This window comes from Salvelinus fontinalis, chromosome 28 (genome assembly GCF_029448725.1).
Source record: "Salvelinus fontinalis isolate EN_2023a chromosome 28, ASM2944872v1, whole genome shotgun sequence".
NCBI lineage: Eukaryota > Metazoa > Chordata > Actinopteri > Salmoniformes > Salmonidae > Salvelinus > Salvelinus fontinalis.
The window spans coordinates 27,215,401-27,243,375 of NC_074692.1; the positions used below are offsets into that span (position 1 = coordinate 27,215,401).

At 47.5% G+C, this 27,975-nt stretch overlaps 1 protein-coding gene across 17 annotated transcripts in view; it reads left to right on the forward strand.

Annotated features, from left to right (window-relative positions):
* LOC129826526 (splicing regulator ARVCF-like) overlaps positions 1-27,975 on the forward strand; it is a 378,140-nt gene that overhangs the window by 185,089 nt on the left and 165,076 nt on the right. The window contains exons 1-2 of one of the 17 annotated variants that reach the window (XM_055887370.1): positions 11,849-12,331; positions 25,254-25,334. The exons of 15 other annotated variants lie outside the window; for them this stretch is intronic. Coding sequence is in view for 1 of the 2 variants with exons in the window: in XM_055887368.1 (XP_055743343.1) it covers positions 12,311-12,331 (21 nt within the window). In the remaining variant the exon portion in view is untranslated. Of the gene's footprint in view, positions 1-11,848; positions 12,332-25,253; positions 25,335-27,975 lie in introns of those variants that run through there. One more of the 17 variants, XM_055887368.1, reaches the window with a different exon arrangement.

Below are 27,975 nucleotides of genomic sequence, written 5' to 3' on the forward strand. Positions count from 1 at the left end.
TGTTGTTTAAGTGTTCCCTTTATTTTTTTGAGCAGTGTAAATGTTGAAGAGGGTGGGGCTAGAGCTGCATCTCTGTCTCATCCCACGGCCCTGTGGAAAGAAATGTGTGTTTTTTGCCAATTTTAACCGCAGACTTGTTGTTTGTGTTCATGGATTTTGTAATGTCGTATGTTTTCCCCCTAACACCACTTTCCATCAATTTGCATAGCAGACCCTCATGCCAAATTGAGTCGAAGGATTTTTTGAAATCAACAAAGCATGAGAAGACCTAGCCTTTTTTTTTGGTTTGATTGTTTGTCAATTAGGGTGTGCACGGTGAATATGTGCTCTGTCGTACGATAATTTGGTAAAAAGCCAATTTGACATTTGCTCAGTACATTGTTTTCACTGAGGAAATGTACAAGTCTGCTGTTAATGATAATGCAGAGGATTTTCCCAAGGTTGCTGTTGACGCATATCCCACTCTCTCTCCTTTACTAGACCCAGTGCCCCTCCAGGAATGTGACCTTCTGCCTCACAGACTAGTTGCGTATATAACCAAACAAGGCCGGACCCTGACCCTCCTCCCCTGATTGGAAGGCTAAATTGAAAACAGTCAGAATTCTCCATGTGCTTTGTAGTTTAGAGGTTTTTGGCTGTTCAAAACCTTGATTTAATTATGCTAATACGTTTCAGGTACTGGTGTAACATTTTTACTACATGAGTTACAAGCATGTAAATGGCACAACAAACCAGTACCAGAAGTTTTATTCCGACAATATTTTGGGTTCAAGAAGTACACATTGAAGACATGTTGGTTTCTGCCTTGCTTTAAACTTTAAGATTATCCTTTACACCAGTACACATTTGTCGACAAGCACACCTGATTCAACTTGTCAACGAATCACCAGGCCCTGAATGAGTTGTATCATGTATGTTTGCCCGGGACTACAACAAACGTGTTCTGTTGGGGGTACTCAAGGACCGGAGTTGGGATCCAATGCTCTACACTTTATGAACGCTTAGTCTACCAATATGGTCCTGGCTTGACCAGAGGTGCAGTGAGGGACCCCGGCTCTGCCATCTGCCAACCTGCCAGCAGCACAGAGACTGGCAGTGAGTGGATTCACAGTGACAGCAGCTTATGTGTACCAGGCACTCTGTAGGTATACCTGTCACATCAGTCATGTAGCCCTGTCATGGTAACCCCATTGCATGCACCATTTCTACCCATCCAGAAGGTCTGGGACTGGGGCTGGTGTGGGTCTGGGTGACAGAGAGCAAGTTATGCACTGCTTTTGGCCAGCAGCAGACCCAGGGCCTCTTGACTTTGCACATGAAGTCATTACAGCAGGGCAGAGTGGCAGAAGTGAGGTCTGGAATGCGGACTGTCTCACACTCTATGTGTCTGAGTGCAGCTTTGGAAATTATTATTGCCAGAGGAGGAATGTGTCAGTGAATAACAGCTACTACTGTTGTCTTTCTCTCCCAGTGCCTCATTTAACCAGACCTGGGCAGTCTGGGGGCTCCAACACCGACACACACAATCATAGAATGAAAGGGAGGAGAGAGGGGAGGAGGAGTGAGAAACAGTTTGTGAAATTGAGGGGGAAAAGGGATTTGTTGGGAAGTGTTGATTGCTTTGGCATGTTCAGGGGAATGGCGCCGGAGGGAATGGCGGATGTTTTACGCTATTTTGTGCATTTTAAAATATTTTTTAAATTTTGGTACATAAATGTTTCCGCCATCGTTTTCTACAGTGTGTTCGGAAAGTATTCCGCCCCCTTGACTTTTTCTACATTTTATTACGTTACAGCCTTTTCCCCCTCATCAATCTACACGATACCCCATAATGACAAAGCAAAAACTGTTTTTTTAGACATTTTTGTAAATGTATTAAAAATAAAAAACATTTATTTTTTAACACATTTACATAAGTATTCAGACCCTTTACTCAGTACTTTGTTGAAGTACCTTTGGCAGCGATTACAGCCTTGAGTCTTCTTGGGTATGACGCTACAAGCTTGGCACACCTGTATTTGGGGAGTTTCTCCCATTCTTCTCTGCAGATCCTCTCAATCTCAACGGGACATTAAGAACTGTAATATACTCTGCTTCTCTGAGTCATGGCTGAATAAGGACATAGATAATATACATCTAGCTGGTTTTCTATGCGTCGGCAGGACAGAACAGCAGAGTCAGGTAAGATCGGGGGGTGGTGTGTCTCTTTTATTAACAACAGCTGGTGAGCGATCTCTAATATTAAGGAAGTCTTGAGGTTCTGCTCGCCTGAGTTAGAATACCTAATGATAAGCTGTATACCATACTATTTACCTAGGCCATTTTCAGCTGTCTATTTACCACCACAAACAGATGCTGGCAGTAAGACTGCACTCAACGAGCTGGATATGGCCATAAGCAAACAAGACAATGCTCATTAAGGCGGTGCTCCTAGTGGCCGGTGATTTTAATGCAGGAAAACTGAAATCTGTTTTTACCTCATCTCTACCAGCATGTAACTTGTGCAACTAGAGGGGGGAAAAAACTCTAGATCCCACTCTAAGTCCACACACAGAGACGGTATACAAAGCTCTCCCCCACCTTCCATATGGCAAATCAGACCATAACTCTATCGTCCTGCTTCCTGCTTACAAGCAAACACTCAATACGGAAGTGGTCCGATGAAACGGATGCTAAGCTACAGGACTGTTTTGCTAGTACAGACTGGAATTTGTTCTGGGATTCATCTGATGGCATTGAGGAGTTTACCACATCAGTCTCCGGCTTCATTAATAAGTTAATTGATAACGTTGTCCCCACAGTGAACGTATGTACATATCCCAACCAGAAGCCAAGGATTGCAGGCAACATCTTCACTGACCTAAAGGCTAGAGCTGCCACTTTCAAGTAGCAGGACACTAATCCGGATGCCAGGACAACAACCTCTCCCTCAATGTGGGCAAGACAAAGGAGGTTATCGTAGATGACAGGAAATGGAGTGCCGAACACGACCCCATTCACATTGACAGGGCTGTAGTGGAGCGGGTTGAGAACTTCAAGTTCCTCTGTATCCACATCACTAAGGACCTTTCATGGTCTTTACACACCAACATAGTTGTGAAGAGGGTACGACAATGCCTGTTTCCCCTCAGGAGGCTGAAAATATTTGGCATTGGCCCTCAGATCCTCAAAAGGTTTTACAGCTACTCCATTGAGAACATCTTGACTGGCTGCATCACTGCTTGGTATGGCAACTGCTCTGAGTCCGACTGCAAGGCGCCACAGAGGGTAGTGCGTACGGCCCAATATATCACTGGGGTTGAACTCCCATCACTGGGGCCGAGCTTCATGCAAACCAGGACCTCTATACCAGGCGGTGTCACAGGAAGATCCTAAAATTTGTCAAAGACTCCAGACACCCAAGTCATAGACTGTTCTCTCTGCTATCACATGGCAAGTGGTACAGGAGTGCAAAGTCTGGAACCAAAAGGCACCTCAACAGTTTTTACCCCCAAGTCATAAGAATGCTCAACAGTTAATCAAATGGCTACCTGGACTGTTTACATTGACCCCCATTATGATTTATTTATCGTAATTGTCCCTTGCACTGGGTCATTGCAAACTCACTAGACACACACTCACACACACTACACTGACACTCCAACACACACACAGTCTTGTCTAACTAACCTTGTGGGGACACACAATTCAGTCCCATTCAAAATCCTATTTTCCCTAACCCATAACACTAAACCTAACCCTTACCCATAACCCGAAAACCTAAACTTAATCCTAAACCTAAACCTAACCCTAACCCTAGTTCCTAATCCTAATTCTAGCTCCTAACCCTAAACCTAATTCTAACACTAATTCTAACCTTAACCCTAAACCCCCTAGAAATATCATTTGGCCTTGTGGGGACTAACAAAATGTCCCCAATTGGTCCGTACAAGTATAGTTAAACACCTCCACATACGCTCACACACACAAAATACACACAGACATTCATATTGACGCATATTTCTCCGGACAGGAGGGAGACTCTGGCTGCTCCGGACAGGAGGGAGACTCTGGCTGCTCCGGACAGGAGGGAGACTCTGGCTGCTCCGGACAGGAGGGAGACTCTGGCTGCTCCGGACAGGAGGGAGACTCTGGCTGCTCCGGACAGGAGGGAGACTCTGGCTGCTCCGGACAGGAGGGAGACTCTGGCTGCTCCGGACAGGAGGGAGACTCTGGCTGCTCCGGACAGGAGGGAGACTCCGGCTGCTCCGGACAGGAGGGAGACTCCGGCTCCCTCCTGTCCGGAGCAGCCGGAGTCTCCCTCCTGTCCGGAGCAGCCGGAGTCTCCCTCCTGTCCGGAGCAGCCCGGAGTCTCCCTCCTGTCCGGAGCAGCCCAGAGTCTCCCTCCTGTCCGGAGCAGCCGGAGTCTCCCTCCTGTCCGGAGCAGCCCGGAGTCTCCCTCCTGTCCGGAGCAGCCCAGAGTCTCCCTCCTGTCCGGAGCAGCCGGAGTCTCCCTCCTGTCCGGAGCAGCCGGAGTCTCCCTCCTGTCCGGAGCAGCCGGAGTCTCCCTCCTGTCCGGAGCAGCCGGAGTCTCCCTCCTGTCCGGAGCAGCCGGAGTCTCCCTCCTGTCCGGAGCAGCCGGAGTCTCCCTCCTGTCCGGAGCAGCCGGAGTCTCCCTCCTGTCCGGAGCAGCCGGAGTCTCCCTCCTGTCCGGAGCAGCCGGAGTCTCCCTCCTGTCCGGAGCAGCCGGAGTCTCCCTCCTGTCCGGAGCAGCCGGAGTCTCCCTCCTGTCCGGAGCAGCCGGAGTCTCCCTCCTGTCCGGAGCAGCCGGAGTCTCCCTCCTGTCCGGAGCAGCCGGAGTCTCCCTCCTGTCCGGAGCAGCCGGAGTCTCCCTCCTGTCCGGAGCAGCCGGAGTCTCCCTCCTGTCCGGAGCAGCCGGAGGCTCCCTCCTGTCCGGAGCAGCCGGAGGCTCCCTCCTGTCCGGAGCAGCCGGAGGCTCCCTCCTGTCCGGAGCAGCCGGAGGCTCCCTCCTGTCCGGAGCAGCCGGAGGCTCCCTCCTGTCCGGAGCAGCCGGAGGCTCCCTCCTGTCCGGAGCAGCCGGAGGCTCCCTCCTGTCCGGAGCAGCCGGAGGCTCCGGACTAGAGGGCGTCGCTAGAGGCTCCGGACTAGAGGGCGTCGCTAGAGGCTCCGGACTAGAGGGCGTCGCTGGAGGCTCCGGACTAGCGTCCTTCGTTGGAGGCTTCTTGCCATGGATCATCACTGGAGGCTTCTTGCCATGGATCATCATTGGAGGCTTCGTGCCATGGATCATCACTGGAGGCTTCTTGCCATGGATTATCATTGGAGGCTTCGTGCCATGGATTATCATTGGAGGCTTCGTGCCATGGATCATCACTGGAATGGAGAGACACACAGGAGGCCTGGCTCTGGGAGAAGGCACAGGACTCACCAGGCTGGGGCGACATGCAGGAGGCTTAGGGCTTAGCACAGGCACAGAACTCACCAGGCTGGGGAGACATGCAGGAGGCCTTGTCCTTGGCCGAGGCACTGGATGTACTGGACCGTGGAGGCGTACTGGCGGTCTCGAGCGCAGAGCTAGCACAACTCATCCTGGCTGGATCCCCCCTGTAGCCCGGCAAGTGCGGGGAGTTGGAACAGGCCGCACTGGGCTGTGCTGGCGAACCGGGGACACCATGCGTAGGGCTGGTGCAGTATACCCCGGGCCGAGGAGACGCACTGGAGACCAGATGCGCTGAGCCGGCATCAACCCTCCTGGCTCGATGCCCACTCTAGCCCGGCCGATTCGAGGAGCTGCAATGTAGCGCACCGGGCTATGCGTGCGCACTGGGGACACCGTGCGCTTCACCGCATAACACGGTGCCTTCCCAGTCACTCTCTCGCCACGGCAAGCACGGGGAGTTGGCTTAGTTCTCCTACCTGAGTCCGGCAATCTCCCCGTGTGCCCCCCCCCCCCCCCCCAAAAAAAAATTCTGGGGCTGCCTCTCGTGCCCGTTATCTCGCGCCAATTCCTCGTAGTGTCGCCGCTCCACTCTAGCTGCCTCCAGCTCCTCTTTCGGACGGCGATACTCCCCCGGCTGTGCACAGGGTTCCTTGCCGTCCAAAATTTCCTCCCATGTCCAGGAGTCCATTTTCACACGCTGATTGGTCCTTTAGTGGTGGGTGGTTCTGTAACGACCGTCGTCGGGAGAAGGAGAAGAGGACCAAGGTGCAGAGTGGTAAGTGTTCATATTACCTTTAATAAAATACGAAACACTTGATGTAACAACAAAAACGACAAACGAACAGTCCTGTAAGGTGAACACACAAAACAGAAAACAACCACCCACAAACACAGGTGGGAACAGGCTACCTAAGTATGATTCTCAATCAGAGACAACGATAGACAGCTGCCTCTGATTGGGAACCATACCAGGCCAAACACATAGAAATACAAAACAAGGACAACATAGAACACCAGACATAGAATGCCCACCCAAACTCACACCCTGACCAACCAAAATAGAGACATAAAAAGGATACGGTCAGGGCGTGACACAGTGGGTCTTGCGACAGGTATACAGAGATGACCAGTTTACAGAGGAGTATAGCAGTGATATGTCCTATAAGGAGCATTGGTGGCAAATCTGATGGCCAAATGGTAAAGAACATCTAGCCACTCGAGAGCACCCTCACCTGCCGATCTATAAATTACGTTTCCAACTCTGCATTGTTGGGAAAAGGCTCGTAAGTAAGCATTTCACTGTATAGTCCACAACTGTTGTATTTGGCGCATGTGACCAATAACATTTGATTGAATTTAATTTCTGTAAGTGCAAAATTATTTCATTCAAGTATTGAGGTGTTTAATTGATGAGTTTTAAGGAGGAGTAGCATTCTGAGATGGTATAGGCATCCTAAGCTATACTTGCCCTTTTCTAGGCCTTCCAATCACTGGCAGGCTTGTATGTTATTATTTCACTGAATAGGGAGAGAAAATTTCCTTTGTTGCACAAATGGAAAGACAACATATTAATCCTCCATATTGCTGAGTTGAAATTTTCTTGGAAATAATTGCATACTGTTGAAAGTCATAAGATTCCGTTTTTGCAGGCTCTGCTACTGTTGGCACACACATCCTCATGTAGTGTAGCTATCAGACTGGTGCTTGTTCCAACCTCGATGATAGACCTGCATACATTTACCAGAAGGAGATGGTGTCTCGAAGCTTGTCAACTGATTTAGCTAGTTCCTCTCTCTCTCTTTCGCTCTTTCTCGTTGTCTCGCTGTCTCTCTGTCACCCTCTCCCTCTCACCACCCTTCTCTTCTCTCTCTCCCGCTCCTCCTCCTTTTCTCACATCTTGAAGAGGGAAGCAGAAAACATGATTTTACCAGATGCAGCTTCATCTGAGGTGTCTGTCAGTGCGAGGCATGTTGCAGTACATTAACCTTTTCTCCATCTGTTCCGAGCCAAATACAGGCAGACAGACAGACATGCAAGAAAATGACTAATTGGGTTTGATTACCTGCGATGGATTATTTAGAAGTTGTTTTTAATGCGCTGCTCAGTGTTGCAGAAAGCCTAGCACCATGTGTCATGGGTTATAGGAGAGTATTATAAAGGCTATGTTGTCGGTAAATAATTAAGTGTGTAATTTGAAGATCATAAAATGCCGGGGTGCAGACTGCAGTTTTATGTAAAATAGTCTCTCTTGAAGACTAACTCAAGTAGTTGTTTTCCACAGAGAAGTGAACTAATATAATACTATGCACAGCTAGGGAATGCAAACCTCAGCCATTTCCCTTTTTTCTTTGGATTTGGGCCTTTTTTGTGTTAGGTCCTTTTTCCAAAGTGTAGTCAAGCCTTCACAAAGTTGTGTCCTATAAAGAAAGGTCGCCTTGCTTGAGCTCCTGTCTGAGTCTTGGCCAAGTACATTTACATGATTAGATTAACATTCTTCCTCACTGTGGGTCACAGTATTATAGCTGAATTCTTTAACGCCGGCAGTTTTCCCCCTCATATCAAGTGCAGTAAGTGAAGGAAAGAGACAAAAAGTTGGCGAGAAAGAGAGGCATAGAGGGGAGGGATGAAGAGGGAGAGAGAGTGTGTAAAAACTTGCAGTGTAGGTTGCCCTCCCCTCTTTTGGGGAAGAACGCTGTATATATATATATATATATATATATATCTTTAATTCAAAGGGCTTTATTGATATGGGAAATATGTTTACATTGCCAAAGCAAGTGAAATAAACTATCAGAAATAAACAGTAAACATTACACTTCAAATGTTATATTATGGCTATGTACAGTGTTACAATGTGCAAAAGGGAAAATAAATCAACATAAATATGGGATGTATTTATAATGGTGTTTATGCTTCATTGGTTGCCCTTTTCTTGTGGCAACGGGTCACAAATCTTGCTGCTGTGATGCACACAGTGGTATTTCACCTAATCGATATTTATTTTTTATACCGTTATTTTACCAGGTAAGTTGACTGAGAACACGTTCTCATTTGCAGCAACGACCTGGGGAATAGTTACAGGGGAGAGGAGGGGGATGAATGAGCCAATTGTAAACTGGGGATTATTAGGTGACCATGATGGTTTGAGGGCCAGATTGGGAATTTAGCCAGGACACCGGGGTTAACACCCCTACTCTTACGATAAGTGCCATGGGATCTTTAATGACCTCAGAGAGTCAGGACACCCGTTTAACGTCCCATCCGAAAGACGGCACCCTACACAGGGCAGTGTCCCCAATCACTGCCCTGGGGCATTTGGATATTTTTTAGACCAGAGGAAAGAGTGCCTCCTACTGGCCCTCCAACACCACTTCCAGCAGCATCTAGTCTCCCATCCAGGGACTGACCAGGACCAACCCTGCTTAGCTTCAGAAGCAAGCCAGCAGTGGTATGCAGGGTGGTATGCTGCTGGCAATATGGGAGTTTGTCAAAATTGGATTTGTTTTCTAATTCTTTGTGGGTCTGTGTAATCTGAGGGAAATATGTGTCTCCAATATGGTCATACATTTGGCAGGAGGTTAGGAAGTGCAGCTCAGTTTCCACCTCATTTTGTGGGCAGTGTGCACATAGCCTGTCTTCTCTTGAGAGCCAAGTCTGCCTACGGCAGTGGCAGTCGGTGTCTTTTAAGATTAGGGACGATTAAAACATTTTTTATGAGAATTGCCTTATTTCTATTACAGCATATTGGATGACTGTCATTCATATTTCATTCACCCAGTTCAATGTAACATCGATAGGTTTAGGCTACTACATGATACTATAATTAAGCAATAAGGACCGAGGAGGTGTGGTATATGGCCAATATACCACGGCTAAGGGCTGTTCTTAAGCACCACGCAACGCGGAGTCTTTAGCCATGGTATATTGACCATATATCACAAACCCCTGAGGTGCCTTATTGCAATTAAAAACTACTTACCAACGTAATTAGAGCAGTAAAGATAAATGTTTTGTCATACCCATGGTATACGGTCTGATATACCACGGCTTTCAGCCAATCAGCATTCAGGGATTGAACCACCCAGTTTATAATTTTCCTTTTACCCATCATGAAGTTGCTACAACCTAGCCTACGAATGAAAGTTTACAACGTAGATGCACAGGTTGAGAGAAAAATGTGAGTAATCAAGGTGACATACAGTCACACATTCAATACCGCCTTGCACACTCTTGCCTGCTTCTAGCTGATCTAGGGTGTAATCATTAGTCCAAATAGTTTTGTTCCGTTTGCTTCCGTTTAAAAAATGCTCTTCAACAGAATTTGTGGAATGAATACGCCCATGATCACCCGCAAACACAGTTCACTTTCGTAGCAGGCACATACTGTACGAACAGCATGATGACTATACTTGTTGTATAATTCCTTCTCGCATCTACGCGCTCCCCTCCGCTCACCTTTTTGCTTCGCTTGTGGACTTTAGTGCACAACACAACAGATGTCTGTGACCAGGCGAAAACCTTTCCAAGCCAAACCTCCATAACATAACCGCTAACAGCTACACACAGCCTACATCGTTGTTACGATATTAGCTGACGTTATCGTCAACATAGCTACTAGAGCTAATGTTACAATTATGCAGTACAGTGTACAGCAACCAGTTTAGCAGTTACACCGGTGGGCCCCGGTGGCAATAAATTAGTAAAAACCAAAAGCTTACCTTGACTTGGAAGAGTTACACGGTTGGATAGCCATAGCCAGCTAGCTAACATAGCATCCCTCTTTGTTTAAGTAGGTTAAACTATCTAGCTGCATTCGCTAACAAAGTAAGTGAAAGTGAAATAAAGTGAACGAAATATAGCTCTCTCTCTCGCTCTCTTGCTTCTTTATTTTTGAAGAAATGAAGTTGTTCAAAACTGTTGTCGTTCTCTCTCTTTATGTCAACTACTCACTGCCTTTTATGCAGTGCTAGCTAGCTGTAGCTTATGCTTTCAGTACTATATTAATTCTCTGATCCTTTGATGGACAACATATCAGTTCATGCTGAAAGAGCTCCGATAGGTTGGAAAACATCCTCTGGAAGTTGTCATAATTACTGTATAAGTCTATGGACGGGGATGAGAACCATGAGCCAGTAAGGTTTTTCTATTTAAGTCAAGTGTACCAAGAGGAGGACGGAAGCTAGCTGTCCTCCGGCTACACAATGGTGCTAACCCAGAGAGTGCTGTTGAGGCTACTGTAGACCTTCATTGCGAAACAGTGTGTTTTAATCAATTATTGTAACGTCAATATATTTCGTATAATTTTATCTAAAAAGTTGAGTATAGTTTTTATCTATTCACTGAGGAGGATGGTCCTCCCCTTCTTCCTCTGAGGAGCATCCACTGGCCTATGGTGGCCTTTCTCAATAGCAAGGCTATGCTCACTGAGTCTGTACATAGTCAAAGCTTTCCTTAATTTTGGGTCAGTCATAGTGGTCAGATATTCTGCCACTATGTACTCTCTATTTAGGGCCAAATAGCATTCCAATTTGCAGAGTTTTTTGTTAATTATTTCCAATGTGTCAAGTAATTCTCTTTTTGTTTTCTCATGATTTTTTGGGGTCTAATTGTGTTGCTCTCTTTGGGCTCTGTGGGGTCTGTTTGTGAACAGAGCCCCTGGACCAGCTTGCTGAAAGGACTCTTCTCTAGGTTCATCTCCATGTAGGTGATGGCTTTGTAATGGAAGGTTTTGGAATCGCTTCCTTTTAGGTGGTTGTAGAATTGAATGGCTCTTTTCTGGATTTTGATCATTAGCGGGTATCGTTCTAATTCTGCTCTGCATGCATTATTTAGTGTTTTACATTGTACACAGAGGATGTTTTTGCAAAATTCTGCATGCAGGCTTAATTTGGTGTTCTATTTTGTGAATTCGTGGTTGGTGAGAGGACCCCAGACCTCATAACCATAAAGGGCAATGGGTTCTATAACTGATTCAAGTATTTTTTGCCAGATCCTAGTTAGGATGTCGAATTTTATGTTCCTTTTGGTGGCGTAGAAGGCACTTCTTGCCTTGTTTCTCAGATCGTTCACAGCTTTGTGGAAGTTACCTATGGTGCTGATGTTTAGGCCAAGGTATGTATAGTTTTTTGTGTGCTCTAGGGAAACGGTATCTAGATGGACTTTGTATTTGTGGTCCTGGCAACTGGACCTTTTTTGGAACTCTCTCCCCCTTCCTTTGGTATGTTGGTGGGATGGGGTGGGGCCAGAGCAGGGCTCCCTGTATGTGTATGCTTCAGCTGCATCTGTCTGTCAGTCCCCCCCCCCCCCCCCCCCCACTCCCATGTTAGAGGCTTCCTTTGCATAGATGCTGCATGAGGAGGAGAGAGGGAGGGAGGGAGGGAGAGAGGGTTGAAGCTGCTATACACTCACAACACAGGGCAACTGCTGCCTGTCTGGGAACTATTCACACACACACCCCTCCTCCTTCCCTCTTTTCTCTTAAATCCAGGGTTTTGTTCCCCTCTCCGGGTAACTTTTGTTGAGAGAGAGAGAGTGTTTGTGTGTGCTGTTTTGTTTTGCTCCCCTCCTTCACTGGACTCGTACTACCGTCTTTGGTTTGTCCATACGGCTGTAGTCTACTGTCCTGAACATTTCCGTATCTCCACGAGCAGGCATTTTTTCTCCCTCTCTGAGAGGACTTAAAGTGTGTGAGAGAGCGAGAGAGGGAGAGCGCAAGCGACAGTGTGGGGAAAGGATGGCTGCCTGCCTCTGAGCTGCTTCTGCGCTTACGGAAATAAGGAACTACAGACAAAAGGGGGAAAAAATTACTTTTCAGCAAAGAAGGAAATTGTTTAGCTTTTTTGGAGGAGGTTAAACAAAGGGATTTGAACAATGCCTGCTGAAGTGAAACAGGTTAGTATTGTGATTACCCGATTATCCCGGCTCTTTCCTTCTCTCAACCTTCAGTCTCTCTTTTTCCTCCTCCATCTATTTCTCTCTACTTCTCCTGTGTTTTCCTTTTGTATATGGTCATTGTGCTTAATGGTAGAGGGTTGATGATGTTTCATGTTTGCTATGCTTTGCTTTGTTGTCCTGGGAGGTCAAATTATACATCAGTGTTTTTGTCAGTTTCCCGCAAAACATCTTCAGTAACTGGAAATATAACCTATTTTTTGCATTCTTGTCCTTCAGGAGGAGTGTGGTGTATGCGTGTGTTTACTAGTCTCTAGTGCAGGGGTAGGCAATTACATTCAGCCGTAGGACGATTTCTGTCGGAGCGAATGGTCAGGGGGTCGGAACAGAATTATTATAATTTGCACACAGCAAACTGACCACAACTAAGCCTAAAAAGAGACTATTTGAAAATAACACTAATTTCATACCTTGATTACATTGAGACACAATCTTTATTCGTGAGAATACTTAGGAAAAGATTTTGTAAAGTAACATTTTTGGGGAGGAATTCCTGGTGATTAGTAAAAAAAAAAAAGGTGTGGGGTTCTTTACTTGCTAGTCCTATATAATTAACTATTTATTTACACTATGTGTAGCCTGTAGTGTACTCTGATAAGAGCATACAGATATCTATAGATGGAATTACTGTCTTGTAAGCGTTCATCGGTATGATAAATGGGTAGTCTATCCACGTTGCCACAGACTGGAAGTCTGTCAGTAACATTCTGGTTTCCAGATAATATACATATTGAGTTCTGTTGATGACCCCAACAGTAGCCCTATGTAAGATCTTGGATCCCATTTAGGGTGACCAGTGGAAGTGATGTGCTGAAGTTTCTCTGTAACGATTGGTTGGAAGAGCCAGGGCGACCACAAGACTGGATTTATAACCTCCCTGTAAGGGCCAATCGAAGCTGTGGTTGCTAGAGGACAACTATTTCAGCCTTTTGTTTTTCTCAGGAGCACAGTTAGTCTACCAGAGGAATGTGCTTTTGTTAGTGTGATTTTTACTGTCTTTGTTGTGTGTTTGAAATTGAGTGTGTGTGTGTGCAGGGCTGGAAGTGTGAGAATGAGAATGCACTCTTCCTTGCCGAACTTGGCACTGCTCGTATATTTAAAAAAAGTACATATTAGGATTCAGAGACAATAATCTGTCTTTGAATAAAGTAAACTGCTCATTCTCAGCTCTTCCTCCTCCTCCCAGTCCCCTCTGCAGTATATTGGGATGGATGAGGTGGAGGTTGGACTTAGAAAAGCTTGGCATGTCAACTATTGTTGTTGCTCTGATAATCTGTTTACGGCTGCCCTGAGGATGGAGGCTACTTGAAAACTGGCAACGGGTTGGAGCCAAAAGAAAATCTTTGTATTTTCTTTCTATCCCTGTGTTATTTTCACCCTTAACTCTCTCGTACTATACTGTGTGTATTTCCAGTAATCTCGCGAGGCCTTACTGCTCAGTGATACCTGAGAGTGTCACCAGCGTATGACCTCTCTAGGGTGCGTTCACAAAATGTAGTGTGGATGTGCGGAATGCTGCGTGTCCCTGACCTCTGTTGCCGTTGGAGATGCCTTTCATGCTTTAGGGTGCGCTGACATCGAGACCCGCTTCTGCCGACCTTTTCAACTCGGCTGGAAGTTCCTCAGTGAGAGAACACCTGCTGCGGGGGTGGTTGTCCCTGTCACACACACACCTTCCCCAGGCCCTAAATGGATTGCCCAGGGGTCAGTGTTGTTGTTGGAGTCTTTCTGTTGTTTTTGTTGTCGTCTTTGAGCGATGTCTGCCTTTTTAAGGGCAAAGGGTTGAAAGGTTTCTGTAACCCCCTCTAACCTCCACACCCATCCCTTGGCTGCAGCTGGGATGTACCGTGTGGGGATCTGATATCTCAGTCTATTTCTATACCTCGAGGACATAAAGTACAGATCTGCGGTGGTCTGGTCAGGCTACACATGCTGCAGATCAGAGAGTAGACACAGAGCAGAGGCCAGGCAGGGGGAGTAGAGAGTAGAGAACTATTGCACAGATATTGCACAGATGTTCCTGTGCCCTGAACCCATCTTAAAGCAGCAGCAGTAGGGCAGCTTATGTTCAATGAATCCTAACCCAATGAAGATTACTCCCTCAGCCCTCAATTCTTGCCGACGCCTCGGTCGGTCTGACCGTGTCTGAGTTAAATTGAACTTGCCTTATTTTAAATGATCTGCAGACCAAAGGGTGGCTCCCTAAACATTTGCTTGGTCAGAATAGCCTGTCGCTAGTACAGGTAGACCGCTCACCCTCGTGAAAAAGGGATCATGGGAGATTTCACTGTGAAGAAAAAGGGACAAGGAAAATATTCCAAAACGCAGATGGTAATTATCTTCCTCTGAGGTCTACAGGTGCAGAATCTGACTGCGTCCCACATTGGGGCCTGGTCAAAAGTAGTGCACTATTGACGAAATAGGATGCCATTTGGGACACAGTCTCAGACTTTTCCTTTCAACGGCTGAGTAAGGAGAAACCACCTGAATTCAGCCAGAGACTTAGTGTCTGGTGTTAAGTGTGGGCCACTGTCAGTCTGACAGCTTATGGGGGTTTCACATGTATTATTAACTAAGGCTTCCCTCCCTCCTCAGACGCTGTTTGATTCCTGGGTGAAATTAAGTCATCTGACTCCCACACTCTCTTGCAGGGGAAGGCGATGCATACACCAACCAACCATCCCTGTATTCATTTCCATACCTCGTCACTGTCTGTCTTCTCTGTCTGCTTGCTTAGGCTGCCTTTGTGCCTCTGTGGTGGAAGGCAGTGCTTTGAAGACATGTAGTGTATGAGGAGTGGCATTGTTTGGGACAATCGTACACAAAAATGTCAGTGACACGAATGGACAGACAGTGAGTGGCTGGTGGAGATCGGCGATGGCGCTGAAAGGTCACTGCCTGGGGATGTTGTTTGGTCATGAGTGCTGTTCTAGTGGGCAGGGGGAGGTAGGGAGGAAGGTGAGGAGGGAACTGGGGGAGGCAGGGAGGTTGGGAGGGAGGTGAGGAGGGAACAGGGGGAGGCAGGGAGGTGAGGAGGGAACAGGGGGAGGTAGGGAGGTTGGGAGGGAGTTGAGGGAACAGGGGGAGGTAGGGAGGTTGGGAGGGAGGTGAGGAGGGAACAGGGGGAGGTAGGGAGGTTGGGAGGGAGGTGAGGAGGGAACAAGGGGAGGTAGGGAGGTTGGGAGGGAGGTGAGGAGGGAACAGGGGGAGGCAGGGAGGTTGGGAGGGAGGTGAGGAGGGAACAGGGGGAGGCAGGGAGGTGAGGAGGGAACAGGGGGAGGTAGGGAGGTTGGGAGGGAGTTGAGGGAACAGGGGGAGGTAGGGAGGTTGGTAGGGAGGTGAGGAGGGAACAGGGGGAGGTAGGGAAGTTGGGAGGGAGGTGAGGAGGGAACAGGGGTAGGCAGGGAAGTTTTTAGAGGGAGGTGAGGAGAGAACAGGGGGATGTAGGGAGGTTTTTAGAGGGAGGTGAGGAGAGAGCAGGGGGAGGTCGGGAGGTTTTTAGAGGGAGGTGAGGAGGGAACAGGGGGAGGCAGGGAGGTTTTTAGAGGGAGGTGAGGAGAGAACGGGGAGGAGGTAGGGAGGTTTTTAGAGGGAGGTGAGGAGAGAGCAGGGGGAGGTAGGGAGAAGAGGAGAGTACAGGGGAAGGCTTGTGAGGAGGGAATGGAAAGGCTTGTGAGGAGGGAATGGGGAGGCGTGTGAGGTGGGAACAGGGAGGCTCGGAGATGCTGGTGACTCCAGTCCAGATGGCTTGGCCGAAAATGAATCCAGCGTTGGGCACACCTCCCATACTACCCATGTTTCCCATTCCGCTCTCACGCGTACTCTTATAACATGACCCATGTGACATGCCGATGTTTGACATGAAACTTCTACGCATCCTCTCCAACTCACCCAGCTTACTTTCTCTACTGGGGTTGAGTGGGTGCCAGGCCTGGGTAACCGGAGCTGGAGGTATGGGAATACCCTCCCCTCGCTCGGTGGTATAGGCATAGAGAATGAACATCCTGCTGGCCTGGCCATCAGGTATCTGGGGTGTCCTGTGATGTTGCAGGGGGGTCAGGGGGACATGCCGCGCACTCCTCTCACCATACCCAGGGGGCCGCCACAGAGAGGCCACGGCTGCTCTCTCATAACCCATTTGGCAGGCTGACAAGGTGACTGATATAGCCTAGCCAGGCCTGGCCTGCTCTCCCTCCCTCCCTCTGTCTCACTCACTCACTCCCCCGGCCACATACAGAAACATATCGCCTCTCTTTGGTTGCTTCTCAAATGGAACCTTATTCCCTACATAGTGCACTACTTTAGACCAGAGTCCTATTGGCCCTGGTCAAAAGTAGTGCACTATATAGTGAATAGGGTACCATTTGGAATGCAAACTTTTACTGCCTGCCTCTCCCTTCCTGCATCCATCTCCCGCGCCGGCTGCCTAGCTGTCATCATTGGCTGATGAAATTAGAAAGGTGAGCTAGAACATAGGCCTGGAGATGGATGCTTTCGTATCTGTCTGTGTTAGGGGAATAAAGGGTGTCGAGGAGAAAGACGTGGTAAAATAATGAGACGGTTGCTCTGTGTCTGTGTGTCTGTGTGTGTGTGTGTGTGTGTGTGTGTGTGTGTGTGCACAGTATGCATGCATAAATTAATGCAAATCCCTGCTGCATACATTACAATGTGTTTTGTGTGTTACTGCAACCTCCAATGACTTGTCAATGGGTGCTGGTGGTGGATAGTATTGTTCCTTTCTCTCTTTGGCTGTGAAAGAAATCCTTAAAATGAGACACACACACACACACACACACACACACACACACACACACACACACACACACACACACACACACACACACACACACACACACACACACACACACACACATACATATTACTGGAGGCAGGTGACGGAGGAGCAGCCATTGTCCCCTGCAGTGGTTATTTACCTAGTGCATGCCTGCTCTGGGGATAGGGCTTGCCCCGTTTCCGTGGGAATGAGAGTAGTTAGGTCCTCCTCTCCTTGCCTCAACACCATAAACACTTCAGGCAGATAACAGAGTAAACAATCCCAGAGCAGGCAGAGAGAGAGGCCCCATCATAGCCTACCTCTGTCCTAGGAGGTTGACCAGAGCAGGCAGAGAGAGAGGCCCCATCATAGCCTACCTCTGTCCTGGGAGGTTGACCAGAGCAGGCAGAGAGAAAGGCCCCATCATAGCCTACCTCTGTCCTGGGAGGTTGACCTGAGGATCCCATCCGCTTTCTATAGGCTAGGCTTACTATATTTATTTCTCAACTTTCCTAATATTAAGCACATTGCTTCGCTTTACATCAGTAGATCAGCCTACCTGACTGGCATGTAAATGAACCACGGGAGTAGCGACAGGTGTATGATAATGGCCCATTCTAAATCAAAGTTAGTATATGTAAAGACAAGATTAAATTGAGAATAGCCTGATGAGTAAGAATAGTATCACTTGTGAATGAGGCCCAGTGTGTGCAGTCTAAGGCAAGAAACATTACTTTTTTTGCGACTTTTTCCTAGTCATGGTCGCATGTATCATGTAGCCTAGCCCATAGACCTAGATGTTTTGATGAGGTTTGTAATCACAACTAAAGTGACCAATAACTCCGAACGTAGCCAATAGGCCTAGGACCCCTGGAACACGGTTAGAGAGCACATAGCCTGCAGAGCCTAATGAAACATGTGTTCTTATAAGCCCAGTCATTGCACAATTGTGTGTGAAAACCGAGTTTTGATTGGACACTATTCAAAAGAGAATCCCAGCTTTCTCGGGCTGCTATATTTATTGCTAAAATTAAGCAAATTAATCTGTTACTGTGGAAAGCGCTTCCTCCATTCGCTATTCAAGTGCAGAGTATGGATGACATTTTTTGTGGGCGATTCTAAATAAAATTCCACTCATATATTAGTAGGCTAAGTCTAAGGAGCAGATTAAATTGCGAATAGTCTGATGGGTGAGAATATTATCAAGTGCGTGTCAAATTGTGAATGAGAGACTGATGAAGTGTGAGCAGCCTGCACAACAAACAGAGCAGAGCTCATACCTTTCATGCTCCTTTTTTCAAATCATCATTAGAGTCGCATCATGCAGCCTTGGAATGTATTAAACATCAAAACATTTAGCCTAACGTTTGTATCACAACAAAAGTTGCATAAGTAACTCTAAATTGATCATATACGAGGACCAGTTTCAAATTATCACTTTGTTAACCGCTCAACAAAGAATATTCCCTTGGAAATCGTTTGGGAGAAATATATTTTCTGTTTTATTCAGCTATGTTCAATTGTATTCTTCTTACTATAAAATAATATCACAGAAATTATAGGCAAATTCTTTCTGCAAAATGAACTAGTGTTCACAGCTATATGGCATAGCCAGATCAAGGCCTAACAGGATGACTCAGAATATGCTGTTCTTCTGAAATAGGCTAACATTTCTCCATATCATAATGTTTCTTTAGGCCTGCCTACAATAAATAATGGATATATTGTGATGGTGTAGGCTATATTAAATTGATTTATTAGACATTTTAAAATGTAGATGTTCCAAAGGTCTGCATCAGTGGCTTGTAGGCTATGCGTGGAAGGCTGAAGATACTAAATGTGTTTGTTAATTAATGGTCAATTACCGTGAGACCAGCAGTTATTTCCATGACAGTTACCAGCTGACAAAATGTCATGACCACCACAGCTCTATGCAGAGGTAGCCTATTATAGGATTAGCAAGGAATTGAAAGATTGACTTGATGTGTGTTATTTGTCCTGAGGAGCACATTAGCGTTGCCATTGGCCACAGCGATCGATTCAGAGCTTAAGTAGAAGTTAATTTCACCCCTGTTCTGTTCTTCCCTCTGGATGCACTCTGCATGTCTAGCCTACTACTTCCTCTATCACCGGATCTGTTAACAGTGTGGCCCTTTCAACAGAACTGGGGCTTTTTTGACAGTTATGTATCGGTTCTATAGAACCCCCCTTACCTCTTTACCCCCTGCCCTCCCTCCCTCCTGCAGCTGGGGACCCCTGCCCCCCCCCCGGCACCAACCCCCACATAATACGGGTCAAAACATACAGCATGGCCCGGTTTAGACCAGATCAGAAGTACAGATCATCTATACCATGCACTTGTTGCCTCTATCTGTGATGATGGCTCCCGAAGGAAGACAGTGAGTAGTGGGGCGGAGACGGACCATCCATCCATCCTCCATAATCAGGCCATCTGTCTCCTGGCTGCTGTCTTCTGGGATGAACACTTTCCTCTGACAGCTCTTTAGCAGGGCTCTATGAGCCTGGCCTGGCACTCCGGATTAGCACAGATCCATGTAGGTGAGCACAGCATCACATAAGAGAGGCTCTCTTCTCATTTTTCTCACTGTATAAGTAAGTAGTTTTTGGAATGAGATCAATAACATAATATAATCTATACCATTTAGCAGACGCTTTTATCCAAAGCGATTTACAGTCATGCGTGCACACATGTATGGTTGGTCCCAGGAATCGAACCCACTAACCTGGCATTCAAGCACCATGCTCTACCAACTGAGCTACAAAGAACCACAATAACAATAACAACATTCCTAGCTTGTGCCATTACTCCGTCCCAGTCACTAGCCTGAAAGGGTTTGGTCACGTCCGTCTCTGGCAACAACAGTCAAACTGTCTTGACTGACTCAGACAATCCTATAGCCTGTTGGTTTGGTAATGTCGGTCTTTGGCCTCCCGTTATGTTGGAAACTGGTTGTTTTTTTGTCATTGCATATGGAACAGAGAGGCAGTTGAGACGTGTTGATTGGGTCCAGTGGTTAATTAGAATGCTGTTGGAAACCTCCCTCCCCTTCAGGGCCAGACAATGAAGCCTGTTACTGGTGGCAGAGGTCCAGAGAGAGGGAGAGGGAGGAAGAGAGAGAGAGAGAGAGGTTTGGGGAGAAAGAAAGGAAGTGAGCTAGGGAGAGGGATAGGAGGGTGAGTGGGAAGGAGCGATAGAGGGGGAGGCAGAGAGAGCGAGAGAGAGAGGAGGAGGGAGCAAGCGAGAGAGAGGGGAGGGAGCGAGAGAGAGAGAGAGTGGAGGGAGAGAGAGAGAGAGTGGAGGGAGCGAGAGAGAGAGAGAGAGGGGAGGGAGCGAGAGAGAGAGAGAGAGGGGAGGGAGCGAGAGAGAGAGCGAGGGGAGGGAGCGAGAGAGCGAGGGGAGGGAGCGAGAGAGCGAGGGGAGGGAGCGAGAGAGAGAGAGAGGGGAGGGAGCAAGCGAGCGAGAGAGAGAGAGAGGGGAGGGAGCAAGCGAGCGAGAGAGAGAGAGAGAGGGGAGGGAGCGAGCGAGAGAGAGAGGGGGAAGGGAGCGAGCGAGAGATAGAGGGAGCGAGAGCGAGGGGTAGGGAGTGAGCGAGAGAGAGAGAGAGGGGTAGGGAGGGAGCGAGAGGTAGGGAGGGAGGGAGCCAGAGAGAGAGTGGAGGGAGCGAGCGATAGAGAGTGGAGGGAGCGAGAGAGAGAGAGTGGAGGGAGCGAGAGAGAGAGAGTGGAGGGAGCGAGAGAGAGAGGGGAGGGAGCGAGAGAGAGAGAGAGAGGGGAGGGAGCGAGAGAGAGAGAGAGGGGAGGGAGCGAGAGAGAGAGAGAGAGAGGGGAGGGAGCGAGAGAGAGAGAGAGGGGAGGGAGCGAGAGAGAGAGAGAGGGGAGGGAGCGAGAGAGAGAGAGAGGGGAGGGAGCGAGAGAGAGAGAGAGAGAGAGGGGAGGGAGCGAGAGAGAGAGAGAGGGGAGGGAGCGAGCGAGAGAGAGAGAGGGGAGGGAGCGAGCGAGAGAGAGAGAGGGGAGGGAGCGAGCGAGAGAGAGAGAGGGGAGGGAGCGAGCGAGAGAGAGAGGGGAGGGAGCGAGAGAGAGAGAGAGGGGAGGGAGAGAGAGAGAGAGAGAGAGAGAGAGGGGAGGGGAGGGAGCGAGCGAGAGAGGGGAGGGAGCGAGCGAGTGAGAGCGAGCGAGAGATAGAGGGAGCGAGAGCGAGGGGTAGGGAGTGAGCGAGTGAGAGCGAGCGAGAGATAGAGGGAGCGAGAGCGAGGGGTAGGGAGTGAGCGAGAGAGGGGGAGGGAGTGAGCGAGAGATGGGGAGCAAATGAGCGAGAGAGGGGGAAGGGATCGAGCAAAAGAGAGAGGGTCAGGGGAGAAAACAAGGCAGAGTAACCTGATGGGCCACAGGGTCAGTGTGGCCCCAGGCCCCCTCTTCCCTCCAGCCTCCCAGCCAGCCTCCCCAGCCACCTCTATCTCTGTCTGCACAAACATATGCTAATGATTGGCAAGAGTTAAGCATCAGTCAGCCAAGAAAAACTACCTTAGGGAAAAAACATATGGATCCCCTGCATAGACGACGGTTCCTATAGTCCTAACAATAGAGGCATCCAGATTCAGGGCCAGCTGTCATATGTCATTAAGTGAGATGGCACTGCATCGTTATTCATCTCCCCATCTTCTCTTGATATTGGCCCGGTCCGTTCCCAGATGACCCCGATGGAACAATGGAGCGATGCGCCAGTCGCACATTCCTCATGGGCTCTATTGAGTTGCCTAATGAAGCCAGACTTACATGCTTTGCTCCATAATGACGGCCGTGGATGGTTCATGGTTCAGCTAATGTCGCCACCACCTCCTCAGTTCAGCCCCCAAAACCTCCATATTTAATTGGAATCTGTTATGGGCTGTGAAGTGGAGCATGGTGGGTGCCGTTAGTAGTGGTGCTGTCTGTGTGCCAGTCCCAGCCAGGTCTGTCTGCTGAAGTGGAGGGATAGACAGAACAGGTGCCAGGGAGAGATGGAGGTGGAGGTGGCCCCAGGTTGTGTTGGTAGAGAGACTGTGGGAGATGTCGGCCCACTCTTTCATGCAGTGTAGTGGCTGGCTGGTAATATGGCTGTTGAGGGACTCAGCCAGGATTCTGTTATGTGTGTCAGTAAGACCTCAGTAAGAGCCAAAGTCTTAAAAGCTGCACTTTTTTCTACCAATGAATCATGGTATTGTTCCATATTCCCCAAAGTAGCTTGATTACTTTAATGTCTCCCAACTGCAATGTTATTGTCTGCACCCAGGCTCAGTCTGTACCCCTTTACCGAGTCGAAGAAAATGTCTGTTTGAAGAATGATGCTCCCATTTTATCTGTGCTGAAACAACATCCCTGTGTTGACAAATCACAGCGTATATTTTCGTAGCTTCACCTTTGGCTACCACCGTCACTACAGTCTGAGCCTGTATTTATTTCACTGGCTGGTGCTGCTCTGGGTTGCCATGGGTTACCAACTGACGTCCTGAGAGGATAGCGAGGCCCTCGGTCCTTTTGACACATTGGTGGGTCAGGGGACGGACAAAAGCTGATTTTCCCTCAATGTGGACGTGTAGACGAGTTTGCACGCAATAAACCCAGCTAAGGTTCTCAAAGTTAAGCAAACAAAGCCTGTTGACACAGACCTCCTGTAGTTTCCCAGATTCTTTCCATCATACTTCAATACAGTTAAGAGACGCTTTAATCCAATAAGACTCCCTCTTCATCCCAGCGAGCCTGTCCCCTCCCTGTCCCTGGGCATCTGGTGCCGAGGGGGGATTGTTCCTGTCTGTGAGCTGTGTGGGTGTGTGTGCGCACTCCTCCACCACTGACTGTGGCCTTAAGGGCCTGCAGGGAGTGTTTGGGGTCACCAAGCAGCCAGCTAACATTCTAGAATTCAGTGTTCTAGAGCTCATTCCTCAGTCTGAACTCCAAGCATTCAAACTCCCTCCATCACCTCTCCCTCTGGCCCTTCCTTTCTTCTTCTCTCTATCAAGTCTCCCTTTCTTTTTCACGCCTTTTCTCTCTATCATCTCTCGTCTGCAGCCCCTCACACGCCACATCTCTGAAAGGTCATTGGGAGCTAATTGAGACTGGTGGTCCCTGGGCCTGGAGTAGGAGGATAGAACACATTTGAATGCCCCTTTGTACATCGTATTAGTGTCATTAACCGTTCAGCCAGGAGTCACAGGAGACTGAAGAAGAGGGGTCTCTCTCTCTCAGTCTCTCTCTTTCCTCCATGTTCTCACGTCACTCATGTTAAAGCCTAACAGGCTGATAATGGCCTTCCTAGCACTAATGAAGGGCATATGATACACAGAGTCCTGGCTGGTCTACTCTGTCTACTCTATAATGACAAGAAGATGTTTTCTATTCACATCTCTGTCTAGAGACATTAAAGAGAGACTTTAATGTCATGTGGGCTCATGTATTCATTTCCCATTTTTTTAAATGGGAAATATTGAGCTACTGTTTAGTATGTGCATCTGTGTCTCTCTGTATCTCTATGTGTCTCTATCTGTGTCTCTGTGTCTCTGTGTGTCTTTCTGTATATCTGTGTCTCTCTGTATCTCTCTGTATCTCTATGTGTCTCTGTTTGTCTCTCTGTATCTCTATGTGTCTCTGTGTGTCTCTGTGTGTCTCTATGTGTGTGTCTCTGTGTGTCTCTATGTGTGTGTCTCTGTGTGTCTCTATGTGTGTGTCTCTGTGTGTCTCTATGTGTCTCTGTGTGTCTCTGTGTGTCTCTATGTGTGTGTCTCTGTGTGTCTCTATGTGTGTGTCTCTGTGTGTCTCTATGTGTGTGTCTCTATGTGTGTGTCTCTGTGTGTCTCTATGTGTGTGTCTCTGTGTGTCTCTATGTGTGTGTCTCTATGTGTGTGTCTCTGTGTGTCTTTGTATGTGTATGTTTTTGTTTCTCGTCTGTCACATTTTGTTGTGGACAGTTATTTCCAGACTGTTTTACTCTACCAATGTCCCAAGCACGCTTCACAATAATTCCAAAGTAGAACCACTAGCCAAATGTATTTAGGGTTATTTACACTACTCCTCAAAAGTGGTCAGAAGAACTCCAGAGAAAAGACAGACCAATTTAGAAGGAAAGCTTTCAAAGAAAAGCTATAGTCCGCCCACCATATTGTGGTGTGGAAATGACCTTAATCACAGTGTGGCTATATGTCCGTGGTCAGAACAAGGCACTGGACACCCGTGAGACGGTGTACCATGGGCACTCGCTCATACAAACACACACATGGACCAGGGCTCCCCAAGCTGCAGTCTGAAATTATAGCTGGGCCTTCGGTGCAATCACAAGCATACAGGCTGCAGGCTCAGAGCCCAGAGCCACACAGCATAGAAGCTCTCTCTCTCTCTGTGTCTAACATGCCCCCTGTCTTCTCTCTCCAGGACACACCAGTAAACCTAATTAGCAATGCTCCTTCTTCTATTCTCGATTCCACAGCCCCTTTGCCTAGAGTTTGTGTTGAGAGGCAATGTACTTGTTGTGAGTGCTCTCACCCCAAGTGTTTTGGAAGGTAACGGATGGAGGGTGTTTAAGGACGGGGTTACCTGCCAATGTGTGTGTGGAGCACATCGTCCCAAAGTCAACTGGGGTGTACTGTGTTCAGGTTTGCCTCCTCAGCTGAGAGTGGAGGTGTGGAGATGGAGGGTCTTCTTTCTTCTGCCCTACAATACTACGACAGACATCATCTTCAGGGATGAGCCAAAGCCTGAGAGATGGGATGTAGACAGCCGTGTATTCTAATGTTTCATACAATATGTTAGGTGTGTATAGTATGGAGTGTGTATGCATTGTGTAATTTATGTGCTTGTATGGAACATATGGAATGTGTATGTGTGCGTCTGTCGGTACCTGAGTGTGGGTATCTACCAGTGTGTATTAGTGGACATCTAGAAGTGGGTGAGGGAGTATGTGTGTTGTAGGGCAGGCTAAGCTTGGTGTTTTAGCGGCAGCACTGCAGTACAGAGACAGCTTGTTGTAGATCTGAAGAGGGTCACCTAGCTACAGCTCCAGTATAAACTAGCTAGCTCTCATTCTCTCCCTGAGTGTAGAAGCTGCTGTTCCATCAGGATACCTGGCTGGCTGCACACCTACTTGGATAGCTCTACCCTCACCTCCCATGGCATGACACGGTGAGTCTCATGGGTTGTATTTGATATGGCTTATATTGTGACTTTTGATTTCATTCGAAATATGGATTTTTGTTTGTATCTTCTCTTGCTCTTTACCATTGGAGCATGTGTTTCATTACGAATCAGAGAAGTAAAATGCAATCGGGAAAAGCAACTAGGTAGTACATGCAGATCAATCATTTTGTAGTTCTCTTCTTGATCAAGCATATCATAATTTATAATGAAATTGACTTACGAAATGTCTTTGTAGAATGATGGTCTTGTCTGAATGCACAGAGATCACTCACTCATCTCATATCTCGATGGCAAATACACTTTTTTGTTGCACGTTTCTTCCATCAAAGAGCTGTGTTTGGGAATGTCTATCTAATGGACAGACATCCAATGGTTGACTTTCTGGCTGCAATGATATCTTCTGTAGTTGAAATGAGCAGGACAGCCTTGATGATGCAACAATCCTCCTTGTCTCCGAGAGCTTCTGTGGTTCTCTGACAGGAGGGTGCTATGCTGTGAATGAACACATCTCTCTCATGCCTTTTTCAACTCTCTGAGATCAAACCCTGTTTCTGGGCGTTTTCTGTGTGTGTGTGTGTGTTTGTGTGTCCCGCCTCAGCCTGGCTCTCTGATAGCGGCAGGATGATGCGATACGACAGGTTCTAATTTCCCAGGCTATGACAACATAATCCTGGTTTGATACAGGGGGAGGTCGTTTTTGGTCGTTGCTGCCGGATTGTCGTCAACATAGTTCTTTATTTTTTTAATGGTGTTTCTCACTCCGAGGAGGATAGCTCAGCGTGTTGTAACTGATACCAATCGTCTATGCTAGAGCTTAGAGCGCAAATAGACCTACAGTCATGTTTAGTGAATGTGGTCACAGCTTTACTTTTCACTCAGAACTGCATACTCATTCTTCAGGTTCAATTCAGAAACAATATTTTCTTGTGATAGAATAATCCAGGCCTGTCATGCAAGTCTACAGAGAGAATGGGAAACTAGAACAGCGGTTACGTTTGTAGTCTAATACTTGAGTCATGTATGATCCGTGTGCCGTGCTCCTTCTCTTTACTCAGTGGAATGTCTGGAGGTTTCTGTTGGATGGTTGTGGTAGGAGGATGCCAATGAAAAAGGATTGTAACCCCCACCAACCAGTGGTAGCTAGTCTCCTCACTCTGTTACAGCACACTGGAATAGGATCCCCCAGTCCTCCTCTATTGCTGTGTGTTTTTATGCTGGCTTTAGAACAGGTACTATAAACCTGCTGGCAGCGTGCAGGCAGCAGCCTCTCAGTAATGTGAGAGATGTAAGGACTTTGCAGCCATATGTGGCTTGGAATTCCACTGAAGTGTTCCCTAATCTCCACAACATGGGAGGAATTTGTGGGCCTTGTTCGATAGAAGATGGCAGCCTGTGCTTCTGCAGCGCACCAAGTGGGTCTTGTTTGGCACACAGTGTTTGCTGCAGATCAGTGGGACGCTGACTGGAAGAATTTTGAGGGGGGGGACTGGAATAGTTTGGAGGAAGATGGCACTGTAGTGAATAGCAGCCGTTTTATGGGCTATTTTGTGTGTTTTTTTTAAACTGATCTTTTTAATAAATCATTTCCTATGACTAAAAACAGCTTCTAGACATCAGAACAGCGATCCGTAATCTCGATTTGGCCGAAAATGTTTACTTCAACGAGTCGGCAACTATCGACGTTCTGTTTACTCCGGACCAGGCTATAATCCCCGGGATTAGAAGGAGTAAGCGGCGGCAAAAGCGAGGCAGGCGAGCCGGCATCCTGACGTGACTACGTCGGCGAGCAAATAGACCGCCATTGCCCTCTGTTCTACTGGCAAACTGGATCAGCTCTGTTCAAGACTATCCTATCAACGGGACCGGAAAAACTAATAGAACTAATGTAAAATCCTACATTTATCAGAGTCGTGGCTGAACGAGGACATGGATATATATACAGTACCTCCAGAAGATATTCACACTCCTTGACTTTTTCTACATTTTGTTGTCTTACAAGAAAGTGGGATTAAAATGGATTTAATTGTAATTTTTTGTCAACGATCTACACAAAATGTTCTAAAGTCAAAGTGGAAGAACAATTTTAACTGTAAAAAATTCATTAAAAACACAACCCTAATATATCGTGATTAGATAAGTATAAAACCCCCTGAGTCAATACATGTTAGAATCACCTTTGGCAGCGACAGGTGTGAGTCTCTTGCCAGGTGCTCAGTTTGGTCGGACAGCCAGCTCTAGGCAGAGTGTGGTTAGTTCAATTTTTGTGCTCTTGGAAACTTCCAATACTCTAGAAATTGTTTTATACCCTTCCCCAGATATGTGCCTCATCACAATTCTATCTCAGACATCTACAGACAGTTCCTTGGACTTCATGGTATAGTTTCTGACCTGACATGCACTGTCAACTGTGAGACCTTCAGGTGCGTTTCTTTCTAAATCATTTTGAAACAATTTAAATGGAAGACTCCAATCAAGTTATAGTGACATCTCAAGGATAATCAAATAAAATTGATTGCACCTGAGTGTCACAACTTCCGCCGAAGTTCGTCCCTCTCCTTGTTCGGGCGGCGTTCGGTGGACGACGTCACCGGTTTTCTAGCCCCCACCGATCCACTTTTCAGTTTCC